General features: G+C 45.4%; 1 protein-coding gene across 1 annotated transcript; it reads right to left on the bottom strand.

Annotated features, from left to right (window-relative positions):
* Window positions 1-1058: 1058 nt before the first annotated feature.
* col26a1 (collagen, type XXVI, alpha 1) lies at window positions 1059-19639 on the bottom strand. The gene is made up of 14 exons (XM_080834021.1): window positions 19374-19639; window positions 18907-19029; window positions 18244-18347; window positions 8162-8223; window positions 7661-7787; window positions 7356-7454; window positions 7035-7163; window positions 4132-4206; window positions 3441-3493; window positions 2650-2712; window positions 2461-2496; window positions 2297-2341; window positions 1888-1972; window positions 1059-1533 (listed from the first exon to the last, which is right to left on the bottom strand). The coding sequence occupies exons 1-14, from the start codon at window positions 19529-19531 to the stop codon at window positions 1367-1369; spliced, it is 1326 nt and encodes a 441-aa protein (XP_080690147.1). The 5' UTR covers window positions 19532-19639; the 3' UTR covers window positions 1059-1366.
* Between the last annotated feature and the right edge of the window lie 1080 nt (window positions 19640-20719).

Raw genomic sequence — 20719 nt, 5'->3', positions numbered from 1 at the left:
AAAAAAGGACAAGAGGGAAGGAAAGAAAGAAAGAAATTCTTCCGGCCACACTTCATCTCAGCCTAGCTATTTATAGCCAAACAGTGTGCTGCAGCGTGTCGGTTTGGTTTTTACAGCAGGTGCCGGAAAACAATTACAGTATGTCTGCTTATCTGCGAGGGGCCGAAGCGCCAACGCTAAGGTCACAGTGACCTCAACTCTGGGATTATTTTACTAAATAAAAACAGATGACAACATGTAGTGGACACAAGTGCCGCCAGGTTCAAAGGGTCCTCTAGGGACAGAGAGGTCAGGAGTGTCTGCTTAAAAGGTCCACCAGGGAGACTCTTCTGTGGCAAGGGGCAAGAGAAATATTATATTTGGTTAGGTATAAACTCAAGACTAACAGATAGTAAGAAATGGAAATGGAAAACCCAAGCTATAAAGAGAAGAAGTGTGTATTTAGCAAGCCACACTCTGAGAGGAGTTATAGCTACATAATGTATTGGGTGCTCAGGTTAATGTTAGTACAGTCATACTGACACCCAATTACAAAAAGCATATTTAAACATTTGTGAGGGGTCCTCTTTGCCAATATCCATCATTTATACTTAAATGTTTACTCACAGTCAGCTGATGACTCTGCTGTTTGAGATCCTCAGGTCAGGGGTTTGAAAGATAAATGTTAAAGCTACTCTTTACTCAGAGCACAGGTACCAACCCCTGCCCAGCACACTCAATATACTTTCACTGAAGTTTCTGGAAGCTAAAAGTAGCTACTACAAGGCTACTACAACAGACATAAATATCAGAAAAAGAAGTTGTGAAGTAGATTTTTACAATGCAACAACACTTTTGTATTTCTCCCTGGGGTAAGTGAATGTGTAAACAATTGTGCACATTTTGTGAACATTTCCAAATGTTGGTAATGCTAGCCTTCAAGCATAAATAAATAACAATCTACCCTTTATACACAACTGTTTATTTTTGCATACCTTATAAAATCAAGTAGAGAAACCAGAAACTTTGGACTCGATCTAAATATCAGTAAACATGATAGAATGTTAAAGTACCTCCTTCTGCACACAAAAAATCCCCCCCCTCTTTGTAAACAGTGTTGGCAAAACACCTAAGATTCCTCAGACAAATCTCAGTGCTTTGGACAAATCTTAGGGGTTTGTCAGCATGGTGTATTTCATCACTACTAAAAAACATTGCAACACTTACAAAAAAAGTAATAATTACAAAATAAACAACCAAATTATCACAGAATAGAAAGTCCTTTATGGATCACCCCCGCTTAGTCTCAGCCTTGGGAACTTCCAACATATGTCTACCCCTGCGCAATGCCAGGGTTGATCCCAAACCCACTGTGACTCAGGGGTGTTCAGCGTTCTTTTCCTCTCCTGACGCGCTCCTCTCTGTTTGGTCTCTCCTCTCCTGTGGACCAACGATACAGCAGGCTAGCGAGACCTCCATTACTCTTCAGCGTCTCTACGGTTGGCCTGAGGTTGGGCAGGAGGTCAAGGCCAGAGCCCAGCTCTGTCAGGCCATCTTAGAAGGAGGGATAGACAGGGGGGGGGAGAGAGAGAGAGAGGGGAGAGAGAGAGAGAGAAAGAGAGAGAAAGAGTCAAACACATAAAGGGAGAATGGGGGACTGACAAGCAGGTTGTTGGCATAGCATATTTGAGTCCTCCTTGACAACTCCTAGTACTTTGGACAAATCTTAGAGGTCAGGCTCTTTTGTGATGTCACGAAAGAGTTAAGATTGCAGGGCAGACAAAATGGAAATCACATAATCAAAGCCTACTACTTATTAATCTCTGATTGCACCCCCTGCCTCTGCTTTCGCAGGTAATCTGTGCAGATTATTCTGTTCTTAGCACCAAGAGCCCATCCCATCCTCACCATGGATGCCAATCATGTGTTCCAGAATCAGAACCCTCTCTGCCAGAATCTTCAGAGCCTCCCTAAGCTGCTGCATCCCCTCAGCCTAAGGACACAAACACACACACACACACACACACACACACACACGCACACACACACGCACACACACACGCACACACACACACACACACACACACACACACACACACACACACACACACACACACACACACATTCACACACATTCACACACATTCACACACATTTATAGAATAGATATATAGAACATATATACACACAATGATAAACATATAATGATAACATCCAATTTACACAGATATCGGGTGTAAATGTGCTGAGTTGACAGGTTTCAAAGACATTGGAGCGGTTCTTAGTTCTAGTCAGTGTTTATTTGAGTGGTTCTGACCTCTGGATGGGGTTCTCCTGGCTCTCCCTTAGGCCCTGGAGAACCCTATAACACACACACACACACACACACAAACACGCACAATATAGAAATCAGTAAATCAATGCATTTTTTATCAGGTATTAATATTTGTGTGAATTGGAGTGAAATCATTGATTACTCACTGGTAGACCTGACTTTCCAGAGAATCCAGGAAAACCCTTAGCAAAAAAAAGGGTCACACAAAGAGTCATCTGGTGTTATGTGGGTTTAAAATGCTCTGACAACGTTTCTAAGTATTGCTACCATAGCAGTTTTGGCTATCTACAGGGATGTCCTGACAGGTTTCTCTTTAAGGAAGCGTGAGACCTCACCTTCTCTCCAGGATCTCCCTTTGCCCCCCGCACCCCAGGCATCCCAGAGGCCCCTGCTTCAGCCTGAAACGGGACATGACATATGAGCGCTCAGCTCAGAAGTGAAGACACAGAAGAATAAATTATGTTAGAAAAAAAAGGGATTCAAACACAAATGGCATTCAAGGCCATAACGTCCAGTTCAGAAATAAACCTCCACTGATCCCCTCTGTGATACGACACATTAAATCAAGTTCATCTCATCAAACTAGTGCATTGTACTCTGAGGCATCTGAGGGGTCACGATATGGGTGTCCACCATGGCGTTGCGCACTGGTGGCCTAGCAGCTAGAGGAATGACACTGCGTCCAGAACGTCACCCCCCGTGATTCATGGACCTGCTTGGAATCTGGGCAGAGGTTAGGAGGAAGAGAGGCACTTTGCCCCCCCCTTTGTCACCCCCTGCCCTGTGCCCTTCAACAAGCCACTTAACCCCCATCACACCACAGGGGTCGAGGCTAAGTGGTCTTCAGACAAAGGCTAGGGTTGAGCGACACTGACTTCCAGGTATGTGGGTAGTAAGAAGGTATGCGTTGGTCCTTACAAGTAGGAGTGAATGAAAACCTGAGGGGTTATGTGTCTTTGTATGTTCTATGGAACCTTTTCCATAAAACAACCCTTTGATTCCTGAGCTGATAGGTGTTATTCAGTGCTGAAAACTGGAAGCAAAAATAATTTTACAAAGAAACTTTGTTGTTATTTTGTTTGTATAAGTGTGTAAAGTTACTCAGAGGTGTTGCAAATGCACTTACATTCAGTCCGGGACGTCCTGGTGACCCAGAGGGCCCAACTGGGCCTGGCTGACCTGTGGGTATGGGAGAGAGATATGTTAGCTTCAGAGAGATGTTTATGGTTAGCTGTGCAGCACATATAGCATACACTTTAGAAGGATGTTCATGGTTAGCTGTGTAGCATATAGCATATATACACTTCAGAGAGATGTTCATGTGTAGCTGTGTAGCTCATATACAGTAGCATATACACTTCAGAGAGATGTTCACTGTGCAGTGTAGACATTTAGTGGTTGATATCTCAGAGAGTCAGGGCATGACAACATTCCCTAATATAAACTTTTAAAATATAAATTAACTGAATTTGATTACAAGCGGCAACTATAATCTCAAAGGGGGCTCACAAATACAAAGACTCTGCAGGATGTGACAGGATGACAGTTTATTTTAAAATTTTTCATTACCTCGTTTGGTAGACGCAACTATCTGAAGTGACTCACACATTTTGAAAGTATAAATTGTTCATTACTTTTCATCTCAGTAAATTCAATCTGTGTTTAAGCACCATCTTTTAAACAGTGAGCAACAACCTCTACTTGTTTTTTTTTTTACTTTTATGACAGAACCATTCACTGAGATGCAGTCACATGTCAGTGTGGACCTGTGCTGTGTATCGGGGCATAGCCTAGAGGTGACCTGTGACCTCTCTCACCTGGTGGGCCGGGAGGGCCAGGGAGACCCGGTGAGACTCTGAGGGGCTGAAAGGAAGACAGAGGGGTGTCCTCATCTATCTCAAACAAAAAAACAAGAAAAAAAATTTGATCAAGGACAAGCATCAATACTGCAGTAAAAGAAACACCTGGCAAAAGCTAAGCCGGTTTCCGGAACCCCTGAGGTTACATTTTTCATTGTGTAATCCCCAAGGCCCATTCACAAGCAAATTAAACATCTTTAAAGACCACTGAAAGTCATTCAAGGCAATAATACTGTATAAAACAACTCTTCAGAAACAAATCTGGCTAGGTGAAGTTTGGCGTATGAAGAAGGTGAATGTGATGGCAGTTAACATAAGAGTCTCCCCACTGAGTTCTACCCTCTTCTAGCGGTTCAGTTCAGTCCAGTCTTTGTGGAGTTCAGTTCAGGTTTTCTCCACTAGGAGGAATCAGAGCGCAGAGAGCATAAGAGCTGTTCCCCCTTCCCAGCCCTCCCTCCACCTGAGTCTCCGTCTGAGACCACCCTGTCTGTCAGCATTCAATTGTGATGTGAAGCTTTTGATTTGGGAAACTTTTATTTGAGGTCCGCTCTTTGGTCATCGCTGTTCAGCAGGTTTTTGGCACAAGGCTACGGCGGTAGTGGCGGGGCTTGTGCCGAACAGCTCTGGCCCACCGTGCAGACAGCTGACAAATTGGGCCTGATGTAGAGCAGAGAGCCAAGGGCCCGAGCCCAGCTTTTAAACAAAACCAGCCTGACTGAGCCGTTTAAACAAAACCAGCCCACGGAAGCCTACAGAACAGAAGTCATTATGTGCTGCTTCGTTGAGCTGCCAAGACTCAACAGAGCTGGAGGTTTGCTGCCACCTACTGGCAAAGGATGGGTAGTCTACAGAAAATGATGTTAGGTTGATGAACACCTATGAAATGGAATGATGGATCAGTCCATTCCATCGATCTTACTTCCTGGCCTTGTTTTACTGAAACTCACATAACACCATGTGTACACAAGTTCATGTTTAATAATCTCATGCAGTCTATTTAGGCAGATGCTACCAGTCCAGCTCATTCCAAAAGTTTATTTTTTTTATTTAATTTGCTGAAAACCAAAGCCCTGGTCAGCGTGTACAATACTGAGGCACAACAAAAGGAATTGAGTGACTCAGTTAAGGCATTTAAAGTGAAAAGGGGCTCTCAAGCACGTGCATGCTGTTTCCCCTAAACTCTGTGTGAATATGTGATTAGCCGGCCAGACCCAGGCATGGGGGTGTGTGTGTTTTGGGGGGGCTGAGTCAGGTGGGGTCGGATTCAAACCATGACTGGGTTTTGGCATAGAGGCTGTGGCCATTGCCAAAGCTGTCCCTCTTGAAGAATCATCTGCTTTAAGAAAGAAAGAGAGAGAGAAAGACAGACACACACACTGAAAGAGATATAAAAGAAGGTGCCAAACAGAGAGAGAGATGGAGAGCAAGAGAGAGAGACAGAAAGAAAGAGAGAGAGAGTAAGAGACAGAAAGAAAGAGAGAGAGAGATGGACAGAAACAGAGAGAGTGAAAGAGCGTGAAAGAGTGAGAGACTGAGGGTGAGAAATCCAAAAAGAGAGAGAGACAGGTTTCAAAGAGCAGCAGCAGCAGCATCAGAGCTATATATATATATATGTGTGTGTGTGTGTGTGTGTGTGTGTGTGTGTGTGTGTGTGTGTATGTGTGTGTGTGTGTGTGTGTGTGTGTCTGTGTGTGTGTGTGTGTGTGTGTGTGTGTGTGTGTGTGTGTGTGTGTGTGTGTGTGTGTGTGTGTGTGTGTGTCTGTGTGTGTGTGTGTGTGTGTGTGTGTGTGTGTGTGTGTGTGTGTGTGTGTGTGTGTGTGTGTGTGTGTGTGTGTGTCTGTGTGACCCCACTCCCGCCAGTCCTGAGCAACGGCCAAGGCACAGCAAACAAGACCGCTGGGAGAGCGAACAGATGGGGAGGAGGGAGGGAATGAACTCGTTTCCCAGTTTCCATATGTAATCCCCCTACTTTGAAATGCTTGTGTGTGTCTAAGTGTGAGTGTGTGTGTGAGTGAGTGTGAGTGTGTGTGTGTGTGTGGGTGTGTGTGTGTGTGTGTGTGTGTGTGTGTGTGTGTGTGTGTGTGTGTGTGTGTGTGTGTGTGAGAGTGTGTGAGTTTTTTATCTTGATGAATGTTTAATGATCCTCAGCTTTTAGTCCATTAGACTCAGGCAGACTGTCGGTGAGGGCTGCAGGAAGGGAAAGGCGAAGGCAGGAGGACAAGCTGGTTCATTAAGCAAGAAGGGTTGACTGGGGACGGCCTTCTCCCAAAGAAGCTTTCCATATGGACATCTGAGGGTATTTTTGTCTCTTTGTTTGCACTCTGTTTTACCACATGAAAGATTACACATTCAGCATTTGTCAGCAGGAAGGCAATGTGTCTGATTTCAAATCCAGATTAGAGTGAAGAACTTTAACACACCATAACAGCCTTACAGCTGCTAATACATATGGTGCAGGGGTTTTGCCACCAACAACTCTGTATATATCCACATGACCTCTTAGGATATACATAAAGGAAAGCTTGTGTTAACAGAAGAGATCTGGCAAAGTTATTTGCCCTTTTTGCCCTGAGTCTGGAAGTAAACTGGAAAATGATCACAAAACTGGAACATGAGCTATATATGGGTTGTAATGCCTTTATGTACCTGGCAGTTGAAGAGCATAAATAAATTCAGATACAGACACACATACACACACACACACACACACACACACAAGCACACACACACGCACACGCAAACGCACACGCACACGCACACGCACACGCACACGCACACACGCACACACGCACACACGCTCACACACACACACAAACACACACACACACACACACACACACACACCTTGGGTGTTCACTCACATTGATCTCTTGTGCTGAGTGTGAACACATCGCCTCGTAGCTGTGGAGTGGAGGAGGAGGCAGGACCTGGAGGCCCCGCTGGCCCAGGAGGGCCTCTCTCACCTGGGTAACCACGTGGACCCTGAGCCCCTGGAGAATAAAGACAGGTGAGATCGTGGTACAGTTGTTTACAGTAAGTCATCTGCCAAACACTTACAGTAAAGACAAATCATCAATTTAGCTGGGGTCTGGAAAATCAACCTATTTCCTTTGGAACTGTACGCCAAAATTGCACAAGGAGATTTGAAACAGGACTTGGGCGAAGGTTGTGCGCATTCCTACCTGGAGTTCCCATAGGGCCTGGGTGCCCTGCAAGCCCCATCTCTCCTGTGGGTCCGGCAACACCTGGGGGGCCAGCTGGGCCAGGACTCCCTCTGGGACCTGGTAGTACAGCACAGGGAAGAAGAGGTTTCACTTCATACAGAGACCGCAGTGGTTATCACAGTGGCTTTAGATGTCATCGGCAACATAATCATTGTTGTTTGCTCTTGATATTACCACCAAACTCATCATAGCCATAAGCAATAGCATCATCATCATCATCGTCGTCATCATCATCATAATGCGCTGAAAGCCCATTGGCTCACCTGGCAGGCCTGTGTAGAGCGGGAGGAGGGTAGGGTTGAGGGAGCCCACCTCATTCCCAGAGGAGACCTCAGGTGAGCGGCGGATGGGAGACACAGGGGAGGGTCCAACCTCCTCAAGCTGTGCGATCTGCAGGAACACAAATGTCCCCCCCCAACACAGATTGATGCAAGGCAATATGCTATGGACTAGAACCCCCTTTAAAGCCCACTTACACTCGCACAGCATGGTCACACACAAGTCCTCATTAGTCATACTTTCACAGCCAGTTCCCACAATGCATATTAATCCAATATGACAAAACCAGTTACTCAGATCATACTCACACAGAGAATAATCTTCCCACAGAATCACACAAAACAGAACCTTGCTGAATAACACATCAATCAAACAGAAACCGTTACACCCAACTCAGAGTTCTGGACTTAGTCATAAAACACAACAGGCCTCCCTCACAGTTGCTCGAGTCAAGATCAACTGAAAGCAGATTGGGCCTCTCCTACCTTATTCTCTATCAGCCTCAGTCTGTCATTGACGGCAGCATAGCCTGTGCAGTTCAGACACTCTGCAAGACAAAGGACACAGACAAACAGTTTAGCGAGACAGACATCTCAAGCCTGGGAGAATCTTGGGAGAGTCACCTTGAGGGGGTTTTAGGGTTTGAGGGCTCAGGGTCACCACGAAATCAGCACTCTCTCATATCCCACTCAGCAGTAATTAAATTCCGTAGCTTTGGAGATTGAATGAAGAGCCGTCACAAGACTGACTTCAGTCCTGTGAACAATGGCACACAATGACATAAGCGTGAGGATAGCACAAAGCAGTGGATGCCACCCACCAAAATGTGTACTCAATGTAATTGTGTGATGTCAAACTCTGGCTGGGAAATGGCTGAGCCACTTTATAGTCTGTCTCTCAGCCCTGCATTTAAGCAATAAATAACATGTCCATTTATGAAGGTCTTCTCTTTATCTTCTTTTGACTCAATGTTTTGGTGACAATGTTCCGCTCTCCTGTTGGCGAACCATCTCATTTAGACAAATCATCTCACCATCATTTCCACAACCCCAAACTTTTGTCAAAATCATGCTCTCATACTCCAAGCTCCCTCTTTCTCACAGACACTTGGTGTGTGTGTGTGTGTGTGTGTGTGTGTGTGTGTGTGTGTGTGTGTGTGTGTGTGTGTGTGTGTGTGTGTGTGTGAGTGTGTGCATGTGTTTCACTTTACATTTTTTGGCAGTGTCTCCAAGCCTGAAAGATTTTTAAAGAGCAATATAACTTTAAGACAGCTGACACTGCTCATATACATTGACAGCATGGCCATTACATTGCCAGACCTTCCATGGACAACTTGACATGAACACCACGAACATATGTTTATCACCTTGCAGTGAAATTGATTTGTTTTAACTGAGCTATGTGGCACACTGGTTGGGGACTATGACAATGTCAAATGTGAATTAGAATTAGAATCCCATCGACCAAAAAAGGAAAGCATGGATAGAAAGAAAAAAAGACATACATATTCTGAGCCAAGTGTCCATGGAGCACTTTTAGCAAAAGGCCTTCTAGGGCTCTGGGCTGGCGACCTTGAGGGTATTCTGCGAGCAGGAAGAGCCTGGCCGTCTCCCGTGGCCCCGGGGCAGGATGTGGGAGGCAGAGGTATGATAAACACAGGCCCGGGGAGCAGCCGCTCCTCAGACCCACACCACCAGAGGAGGAGCTGGGTCAGAGCACGGGGTGGAGGGCCCTGGAGACGCGGGTTGTTGAGGGGTTGACCCACAGCCTGTGGACGGGTGGCAAGCAACAGCTCCTCGCTCCTCGCTCCACGCCGTGTCTCTTTGCCACAGACGGGGCCGACAAAAACATGGCTGGAGTGTGGGGTTTAGGAACACAAGAAAACGGAACAGAGCGAGGGAAAAGAGGGGTGACTCAGAGAAAGAGAGAGAGAGAGAGAGAGAGAACGAGGAATGATGATAAATAAAGTTCACCCCAAGCAAACAAGAAAGAAGAGATGAGTATGAATGACGAGTCCGGCCTCCATGATTGATGATCCACTTTTCTGCATTCATTAACTTGAGTCATTAAGTTCAGTTAATGAACAACAGAATATTCCCTGTCAGCAGGGGATAAGTGTGGTGTTCAAATATTGGTTAGTGCTCAGACAGACCCTCCTCATAGTATTTGTGCCGAACCGGAGAAAAACAAAACAACATTTTACTGTGGCTCATCCGGGGGGCTGGGGGAGTGACAGATGAGAAGTGCAACATTGGAGTCGGTCTGAACAGAAATAAATAAAAACACAAAACATGACAAATGCCAAACCTCCTAAAGATGTGTTTACGCAACGAAGGAACCGGAGAGAAAGGAAATAAAAACTCTCCTCCACATTCCAACCACAACCATGATGCTTAGAAAGTTTAGGAGTGCTTGCTGGGTGGGAAGGAGGGAAGGAGGTGGATCTCTACCTAAACATAGGCTGATTATGGTTCACCAGAGGCCTGCATGCCAACATTAGAGCATGTGTAGGATATTTAAGAGGCTCAGCGTGAGTGGCTCGTCAATCAGGCAGCATCCAAATTCCAGGGACTGGAGTGCCGCTCTCTATCATTCAGAGACTGTGTGTGTGTGTGTGTGTGTGTGTGTGTGTGTGTGTGTGTATATGTGTGTGTGTGTGTGTGTGTGTGTGTGTGTGTGTGTGCCAGTGTGTGTGTGTGTGTGTGTGTGTGTGTGTGTGTGTGTGTGTGTGTGTGTGTGTGTGTGTGTGCGTGTGTGTGTGTGTTTGTGCAAGTGAGTATGTATGCACATGAACACCTTTTCAAAATGAAATGTGTGTGTGCTTCCGCCTAGGCACAAGGGTAAACATTCATGTCCAAATATGCACGTATGTAGGAGTCCCCCCAGCACCGAAGAGCATAGGCACAACCTGTGTATGTGTGTGTTTTAACACATGCATTTGTTTGAGTTCATGTACATGTGTCAGTCTGTCTGTCTCTTGGGACAGATGCTTCATTCTGCGTGCGTGAGCGCGCGTGTGTGTTTCCAAGAGAACCACGTCCTGCTGCGCTGCCGGGCAAACAGCGAGCCCTCAGATCTCTTCACTGCTCAGGGAGGCTGGAAACTTACAGACGCTCCCTTGGGTGGGCAGCAGAGCGCAAGCCCTTAGCTGTCTGCAGAATGGGAAAGGCAGACCTGCAGTGGGACGCAGCTATGGCTTTTTCTAGATGCTTGTGTTTAAGGCAGACCCATTTCCTTGATCTGCCAGGGACCACATGCTCACAGGAGGTACGGGGGCTGTCTGGAGTAGTTCCATCTTTTTTTTTCTTTCTGTTTTTTTTACCGTGCACCATGCATTTTCTTTCTGATAGACAGAGACATACATAGATAAACAAACACATACACAGTCAAATAACAGGCAAGGCAAGAACCCTTTTCACTCCAGAGAGCAGGATGAACAATCAAGGCGACCTGTCTATAAGGTCTGTGTTCACCACACACACTCATACATTCAGTTAAACACACTAACAAACACACACACACACACACACAAACACAAAAGGAGAGGGATTTTGAAAAGGAAAATGAATAGCCTACGGTGAGGCCAGGTGAAAGGTGACAGTCCGTACAGTGGTGCATTTGAATGCTCAGCTACTCTGGGTTCATTATGGGCTGAAGTTACTTCTTGTGTAGCCATTACAGCTACAGCAGCCTATAGGACAGACAGCGCCATCCCGCACAGACACACAAACACCAGAACACGCCAGACCCCCACCTCCTTCAGTGTAAAGCCCAGATTCCAGTGCTACATATCAATTTCCACCTTGCGGTTATGGTCAGCGTCGACTGATAATGGCTTTGATCGCATACAGGCTCCACAGTTGAGGCCCGTCTGTACCCGTCACGGTGCGGTCTGGTTTACATTAAAGCATGGGTATGACTTCGATCCTTGAGTCATGAGGAGTCTGACATGACCATTAAAAATGTCTGACCTACAGGGAGCATCAGGAGACCGGCACTGATGGTGCACAGTGTGTGGGTAACACTGACATTGTCTGAATCCACTTCATCAGTTATCCTAATTCATTATTTGTTATGTCCAAAAATCCATTCATAATGTGTACATGGCTATCTATATAATTCCGTCCTCCTTTCATGGCAAGGCTGCCTAAAATTCTTTTTTTCTTTTACCATGGATGGTCGCCTGACGGGCAAGAACATTTTGTTGCATACCTTGTCTGAATCTTTTTTATACACCTCAATTTCATTTTTCATTGCCAATATGGTCAAATGCCAAATTGTTGGCTGCAAAAGCTTTGCAATACTTAGTTGATGAGCCTATGAGGACCCTGCTCTACCATGAGTGCCTACATGCTTTAAAGTCACAGAAAAAAACCTCAGGCTTTGACTGTCATGTGCCACACACCTTCCTGAGCATGTGTCCATGACACTCCAGTTTTTCTAAGCCCTGCGGGAATGGCACTCGCACCGCCAGCAGCTTCCCCCATAGCCCTGTAAATCAGATGGTATGCCTAATTAGAGCCTAAATTCAGCACACGGAGCTGTCTGCCTTATCTGCCAACATAGAGATAGGGTGTCTCAGTCAGACTAACCACCAGCACCGCTACAGCCGCACCCTGCTGGCCTACAGCTGGCGACCACAGAGAGAGCGAGAGAGAGAGAGAGAATATTGTTGTCATGACTGTAAGGCACATTGAAGTAAAGAGAAAATTGAAGGAGAAAGAAAAGCAACGAACGGAGAAATAGAGAGACAGACAGAATCTGAGAGACAGAGAAAGAGAGAGAGAGAGAGAGAGAGAGAGAGACAGAGAGAGAGAGAGAGAGAAAAGATAAATGGGGACACACGAGTGAGATGTTCTTCCACTAAACATACATTTGAAGGCTACACCTGAAGGGCAATAAGTGTTAGTCACTAAGCATGTGTGTCTACATGTGTGGGGCTGTGTTTATGTGTGAGTGTGTGAAAGAGTCTGTAGGTGTGCCCCACTTTAAAACAGTCACCTTACATCTTTAAAAACAAGCTATGGAAAGTTTGAACGTGTCTTTCTCAATCAGAGTCGACGGAAGCAAGACCTGAAGGGTAATGTCAGTTGATCTGTATGGCTGTCGGACATACGTGCCCCACTTTCAAACTCTTCACCTTTAGGAAACTAGCACTGTGAAGTTTTCATGTAAATCACCCCCAAAGAAGAAAAAAAGAAAAGCTTAACAGTCCAAAGAGAGATGAATGCCCTACATTAGGAGTGGCTGGATGAGAGCACACTTCAGCTCATTAATCTGAGGGCCTGGCTCCCTCTCTCCCACTCTCTCTCCCACGCTCACCGCCCTCGCACCACCACATTGTTTTCTCTGTGGGAGGGATGGAGGGATGTAGGGCTGAAGGGAGGGAGGGAGGAACGGATGGGAAGGCCGCTGTCTGAGCGCTCCCTCAGCATGAAGGAATGCTGGGAGAACAGGTGAGCTGTGGTCGGAGTTGGCGCACAGCCCCTGGCAAGCACGCCAGCCATCCAGCACCTGCCTCCATCATAAATATCTACTCTACCAGGCATGCTTCCCCCTGCCCCTTTATAACGCTCTTCATTGATGAGGTAGCCGTTTTATGAAGACGCTGGTGAATGGAACAGCTGGGCTAGTGAGGCTAGCAGCTGTGGGCAGTGTGTCCAAGTACTGTGCTCATACAGTCACAAAACATACATGTCTTTGCGTGCATAGTTTGTTTCTTTTTCGCTATTTCTTTCTTTCAGTCTGTCTTTCTTTCTTTCGTTTACTAACTGCCTACATGTATGTATGTATGTATGTATGTATGTATGTATGTATGTATGTATGTATGTATGTATGTATGTATGTATGTATGAACTATATACACAATGATAACCTCTTCATCTGTCTGGTTTTATGGTCTGCTCCAGTGAGGTTACAAACATGCCAAGTTTATGCTAAATCTATCTATCAGACTGTAAACACCATAAAGACAACCGACAAATGGTAGACTAATGGCAAACCCTGGACGGACAAATGTTTGATGCACGGTCGTATGTCAAGAGCCAGAAAGAAAAGTAAGAGTAAGCTTGCCAGAAAAGAGCAAGCCTGAGAGAAAGAGTAAGCTTGCCAGAATCCCAAGGAGAAACATTTTTCCATCAGTAGTGATGAACTTAGCACAGTTTCACACCCGTAAATCCAAAAACCCAGACAACACGCGGTGGCGTAATTCACACAATGAAATGTATATCTTAATTTACAGGGCTGTATATACAGCGTATGGAGACGAGGGCCAGACACAGAGATAGGTGAGTACAGCGTGACCTGAGATAATCTTCCTCTAAGAGCGTGCCCTCAAACATTTATCAAACCTCCAGACTCCATGTGTCAGGAATGGGAGGAATATGCACACTTAAAATGAAAGAGGCAGCTTTCTTCTTCAAAGATATATAAAACTAATGAAAAGGAAGCGGGAGTTATTCCTATTATGCACAACCAATGGATACAATGGGCTCAATGGGCACGACAATTAAAAATCGTCATCTGAATGGCTGGGTAATCCTTGCATAATTATCCATGTGTAATCCCAATGCAGGGTTTCCTGGTGAAAACCAATATACTGGCAGCTTAGCCGCCCAAAAGAAGCTTAGGTACTGATGTGTGTTCATTTCAACAATAATTTTTTTTTTAAATAGCTTTCACACAAAGGTGAACACAGACATGAAACACAACAGTGCTCTGAAGCTATGTTGTCCGCTCCAGAGTCCTCAACATAAGCCTCTCATCCTGCCCCTGTAAACACTTCCCAGCCAGCTGCTAATCACTGCCATTAAAATAGCATCAGGGAATACACACAAAAAGAGCTTCCAGCTAAATTAGGGCATGTTGTTTTTTCTGCTAATTAAATGTACTTAAGTAGGGTTGTGATTAAATAATGATCAGACTGTCAGACAGACTTTTGGTCGAGAATGGATACATGCTGGAGTTGGTAAGGACACATTTCAGTGCATCTACTGTGGTAATGGAGCACACACATGTTGAGCTGGAGAAGACAACATTTTGAACTGAGCGCATGGAGAACACTGTGGGTAGATACATGATGCTGAAAAAAGATTATGAGGGGGTTAGGAGAGGGAGGTGAAGAGAAAAGACAAAAAGAGAGGGATTGAGGGAGAGAGGAAGGAAGTAAAGAAGGGGACAGGAAAGGAAGGGTGGGGATGACAGAGAGAGAGAGAGAGAGAGAGAGAGACACACACACACACACAGTTGCTTTATGTTATTGTTTATCCTTTTTTCCTTCCTTGTTCCCTTGTATTCCATTACTTTATTTCCTGTGTGATCTCATCATTAATCAAAATAAGCACTGCAGACATAATTGTTGTCATATCCGTAAAGCACGTTGAATTGAAGAGAAAATTGAAGGAGAAAAAAAAGCAACAAAAGGAGAAATAGAGAGAGAGAGAGGATGAGAGAGACAGAGAAGGAAAAAGAGAGAGAGAGGGAGATAGATAAAGAGAGAGAGAGAGAGAGACACACACTCAGGAACATCCTCACCATGGGACATCCTCTCACGCTCATCTCCTCAAAAATGCTTCTATAAATAAAACAAACAGAGAGAGGCATGGGACTCAGCAGAACCCCTGGCCCTTCTTGTAGCCGCGAGCAAGAGACACCGCGACAGAAGCAGAAAGAGAGAGAGGGAGAGATCCCGCGACAAAAGCAGAGAGACAGAGAGAGAGAGAGGGATAGAGGCAAAAGGAACCACAGACAGGGAGAAGAAAAGTGGAGAAAAAAAAGTCGATTGGAAAAAAAGAGCAAGAGATGATAGAAGGGAGGAGAGGAGAGGAGGGAAGAGAAAGATGAGAGATACAGAGCGAAAAAGGCAGACTGTTGCACGGCTTGATTTATTTACCATGCCAGTAGAGAGCAAGAGGCCCTCTGGACCTGACCCAAACTAAATCTCTGACATCTCACAAGGGATCAGCTCTGAAGCCAGGACAGCTTGGATGGGCCTGGGTGCCAGGGGAGGGGCCGCTAGAGGTGGGGTGGAATTGGGGAGGGCCAGGTGGAGGTGGGGTGGGGGGTATGGGTCTCTCTGGTGTCCTCTGCATCTGTTAAAGTTTAGCCAGGAAATCTCTATCTACAGAGCATCTACACAACTCAAGGGTGTAACTACCAAACACCTACACCCATCCTCTGTGATTCACAGTTGATGAAAACCTTGATGGAAGCTCCTATCCACTTATAAAAATACTTAAATCATTTACTCACATTGGTTATTGGGACAGACTGCCTGGAACCGTCCCAGAGAACTCTAATTCCTTCCCTGTTACAGCATGCATCTGATGACTCCCAAGCACGTTGAATGGTTTCCATTACACATATCGCTCAAGGCTTTCAAGATGGGAGCAACATGAGTGAGGGGACAGTGGAGCTCAGTGACAATTCTGTTTGTGTAATTGTAGTCATAGGTCTGAGGCGACATCACTGGGCAGGCAAACGACTGTAAATAAACTGTCAGGACCTGGTGTCTTCATGTTGTCCTCACCATTGGGATGTTTTCACGAGTCCAGGACAGTGGCATGGAAACTGTGGACTCAACTCTTCTGTCACATCCACAGATGACATGGGAGCTGCAATCAAACATGCCATCTCCTGTGCTCAGTCATAAATACACATACACACATATTCTCTCCGTCTAGCCCTCTCTCTCTTACACACACACACACACACACACACACACACACACACTAACACACACACACACACACTACAAACACACACAGACACACAAGCATCATGGACACTCTACCTAAGTCTCTGGGTAAGTAGACAGGGGAAAGGAGAAGAAACGATCAGGGACGGCAGTAGAGAACAGAGGGAGAGGAGGAAATGTACCCTTACCCCCGGACACACACACACTCAGCACCATCTGGAAGACATTTCAAATGGTGTAGTGGTGGGGGGGCATGAGACAGGGTATCCACCCAGATCAACCTTCAACTCTGTCTGACATGGGGTCTTCAACATGTCCAGACATCAGTGACTACTGGAAGTACCAGAATAAAGCATTCAAAGTGTCCTTCAAAGCACACAAACACACACACACACACAGACAGACACAGACACACACACACACACACACACACACACACACACACACACACACACACACACACACACACACACAACAACCACATCACACAGAGACTCTTCTTACTTATCCTTGGAATAATCACATCATACATCATCTCATCTAATCCTTCAACATTTTTTTTCTTTGCTTTTTATCACTTTGTTATTTTCCGTAAACAACACACAAAATCCCCCTCTTTTTTCATAGTAGGGCAGCACTGTAAGGGCTGGGGAGAGCATGTTTCCCACAGCCTTCGCCGATATGAGGGCTGTTATTGTCTTAGAGCGGCTCTTCCTGCCCTGTGGCATCCCGCAGCTCCTCGCTGCTTGTTTCTATTTTCCCCAACCACTTCCAGACAAACATGGAACATGCCCTCTCTAAACCCTGAGCTGCCCCGCCTGTGCCTCTGACTGAACGACTCATCTTGACCGCGTTACAGTTGACTGAAGGCTGACTGAAACCCCAGACGCTCTCGGGATTCTTTATTTGCATATTCATTACTGTCTCATGTTGTTTGGATGCTACAGTGGCACAGAGTCATGGTTTTGGTCCCATGGCCTCAAATTAGGGGGGGGGTCACAACAGATTTTCAAGTCCCCTAAATGAAGTCATTCCTACCCCTCTGCTCTGCGGGTTCGTCTGGGTGTGGAATTCTTCTGCTGCCGTTGCCATTGCCGCTGTTGTCACACCAGCAAGTTCCGTCCCACCCCCTCATCTAACCCCCCCCCCCCTCGTCCCCAGCTCCAGATCACAGGCCCTGCGGACACGCAGACGGTCCCCCCGCTGGCTTTGATTAGCACCATGCAGCACAGCAGACTGCCTTTGAGAGCCGTGAGTGAGAAAAGCCAACGCATTCCTGCCAGTCTGCTGGGAACGGAGACCACTGACTCGAGCAGACCAAACAATCATGTCCTCTTTCATGCTTGTGATAAAGTCATGCTTGGGAACCCCCTTCCCCCCTAACACAGCCCCCTAAATCATCTATGCCAGCTGTGGTCGGGGTGGATGGATGGCGGAGACAATTGAGACTGTTTCCCAGGCATGGTGTCTTAGTGCGAGTCACGTTGCCATTTTACGGTCATTTCGCTGTCATTGTGTGCTGATTCACAGTGTACATCACATTATGACAACTGTATTACATGTTTTTTTTATATATGAAGTAGTGTACAGTACTTCCCATGTGTGTGTGTGCATGCACTGTAATGTAGGTGTGAGTACTGTTTATGTGATCACACAACACACTCTCTGTGGTTCATTACAGGAGTGTGTGCATACACTATGGCAAAGGCTGAGACATATTAGCATATATCATTGGCATGTCTGCCAGCACGGCACACATATTGTGGTGATATATCACCCTAATCTCAGTCTGATATCCGCAGCATGGGATGTCCTGCCAAAGTACTTGCCTTTAGATACCTTAATGTGTGCATGCAGAGTCAGAGTACTCACCCTCTCTGCAGTCCTCTCCAAGGAAGCCTGGGCAGCAGCGCCACTCCAGTGCAGTCACACGTCGCTGTGACAACCGGTAGGTCGGCCTGACCAGAGTCCTGTAGCTGGGTAACACATCATTTGCCATGGATGAAAGGTCAGAAAAGCTGACAAGGAACTACATGGAGGTAAAACACAGACCAGCAACACTGGGACAAATGATTACTTAAACGTCACTGACCGTTTATTGTGATTGAAGAGACAGTATGCAACAATTTGACACGTTTTGAAGTATTTGACACTTTTCTTTTTGGTAGTAAGATGGCTGGATTGCTCGACCAAAACTCCTTACTGCTGCTTTAAAGTCCTCGTGGACAGTCACCGCATACCCATACAATGTGCATACCAGCGGTGCAGATGGGATTTTTAAACTGGGGGGGACGCTAACATCACCTAATCAGCTGTGCAGAGTTTTTAACTGATGCTAGTCGCCTTACGTAGGGAGAATGGTGGGGACGGATCGGGGTCACTATGAATCTGGGGGGGACGTCCCCAGTGCTATCTGCGCACCTGGTGCATACCCGACCACTGTCACACCCAAAACACAAACTTTCTTACTTACATGTCTTACAGTATTTCTACAACAGAGCAAAGGGGATAGCATTAGTACATGAGAACCTCTACCTGATGAGATTGGAGCAGGGACCTGGCCATCGGCAGCTCTGGAACACCCGCTGCACAAGTGTCTCTGTGCCATTCTGTACCTGGCATGACACTGTCTTGGACACTGTGTACTGGCACCAGTTCCTAACAGGAGTGATTTAGGACATAATTATGAGTAGAAGAAAAAGTATGAATCAGTATCAGTATGAATAACAAATATCAAGAATACATAATGTGCAGCAACGTGCTCACCTTAAAGGTCAGAAACACCTATCAATAAGGTTAATGAAGGAAACCGAATTTGAGTGCAGATTTAAAGTTCAAACGTATGACAATTTATTTCGGCGAATTCGACCATTACTGCCTCTTGGAAGTGATGGTTTGCATCCACAAGTTAAGAGAACATTAGGAGAAAGAAACGGTGGTCCAGTTACTGCGATGTATTAGTTTGCCAATCGTGCCACCTTCGGAGAGGCAAGAGAACATACCTGTGATGTGCTTTCATCCCAGCCTGTGGTCCAGTGCTAATCAGGGAGTTGTCTGGTTGTATCCTCAAACTGGGAAAATGGTATACAATCCCACTTACTCCGAGGGGATTTGCTGAACAAATCCAAATATATAAGAATATTACTGTCGCTAAAGTCATTATTCGTTATTTTGGAGTTGTTTCCTGCGTTCCTGCGTCTACTCGTTTTAGAGGAATAAATGCTCTGCAAGTCGACAAAAAAATCCTATTCAGGGCAGCAAGCATAAAACCAATTCCTATGTATAACGCATTTGAAATATTTTGGTTAAAGGTACTATGTTCTTCTTTCCTCTGTTTGTTGCCCTGTCGATATCTTGTCTACCCTTTTGCTATGGTCGTCTTGAATGAGCTAATAGGGCTGTGGATTCTTGGGGTTCTGCAACATATGCGCTCCGCGGGAGTAAAAAAAAAAAAAACACACACAAAAAAAAACAAGGGGTGCAGCTGACAGCAGCACAGTGAGGCCAGACAGACACATCATTTAACTTTTTGGCGATTATTTAAGCATTTAATTTGAAAATACAAAATGTATTTTTCAGTAGAGCGTCAAAGACTGACGTCAAATAGCCTACTTTTAATCTGTTTTGTATTATGCATTATAGCTTTTCCGAGCCGAGGCTATTAACATGATATGTCGTCTACCAATAGACCCGAAGGCAGTGCAGTGATCCAGCAGGTGAAACCCAAGGGTGGCACTACTATAGAATCTTAACGCTCACTATAGAATCTTAACGCCTGCACATTGACTGTTCTGTATATAGATGAAATAACATTATATTCTCTGAATCTGACACATTTGCTGAAATAAAACTGTTTTAGGAAGGGCCTATGAAAATAAACCTACCTTTTTTCAGTCACTAGAATCTAATCTTATTTTTTTAAACATTGAAAGATAAAGTTACAGTTTCTATTAAGGTCCCTGTTCAGTGTTAAACTGGTATGTACAATGTAATATGTTGTTGTAAATTTGTATTCACATGAACTCCAGTGTACTATCCAGGCATCATTACATATTATTTGTGTGACTGACAGGATAATAAGACTGTATCAGAGGTATTAAAATGTAAGGTGGTACCACGTTTGTGTGATTTTAACTATGAATATGATACATTTTAGACTATCCCCTTGCAGAATGTCTCTACATCAGCATCTTTAGAGAGGGGTTCACCGGTTCATGTCTGTGTGAGGAGTGGATGGTTGTTAACACATCTCTGCCTTGTCCTAGTTGGAACTCTGCTGCCCTCTGTCTGTGCAGTGATAATTAACTGGTGGCTGTTCTGGCATGAATACTTTGGGGCGAGACAAACA

Source organism: Sprattus sprattus (assembly GCF_963457725.1).
Source record: "Sprattus sprattus genome assembly, chromosome: 1".
In the NCBI taxonomy this organism is placed as follows: Eukaryota; Metazoa; Chordata; class Actinopteri; order Clupeiformes; family Clupeidae; genus Sprattus; species Sprattus sprattus.
The sequence above is the reverse complement of the archived record's forward strand: the minus strand, read 5'-3'. Positions and strand labels throughout refer to the sequence as shown.

Coding starts and splice junctions, on each gene's coding strand:
- col26a1 (XM_080834021.1), bottom strand. CDS start 19,531: ATGACTTTAGCGACAGTAATATTCTTATATATTTGGATTTGTTCAGCA. Junction 18,348..18,906: donor CCCTGCTCCAATCTCATCAG/GTAGAGGTTCTC, acceptor TGTGTTACCCAG/CTACAGGACTCTGGTCAGGC. Junction 2,342..2,460: donor CTGGAAAGTCAGGTCTACCA/GTGAGTAATCAA, acceptor TGTGTGTTATAG/GGTTCTCCAGGGCCTAAGGG.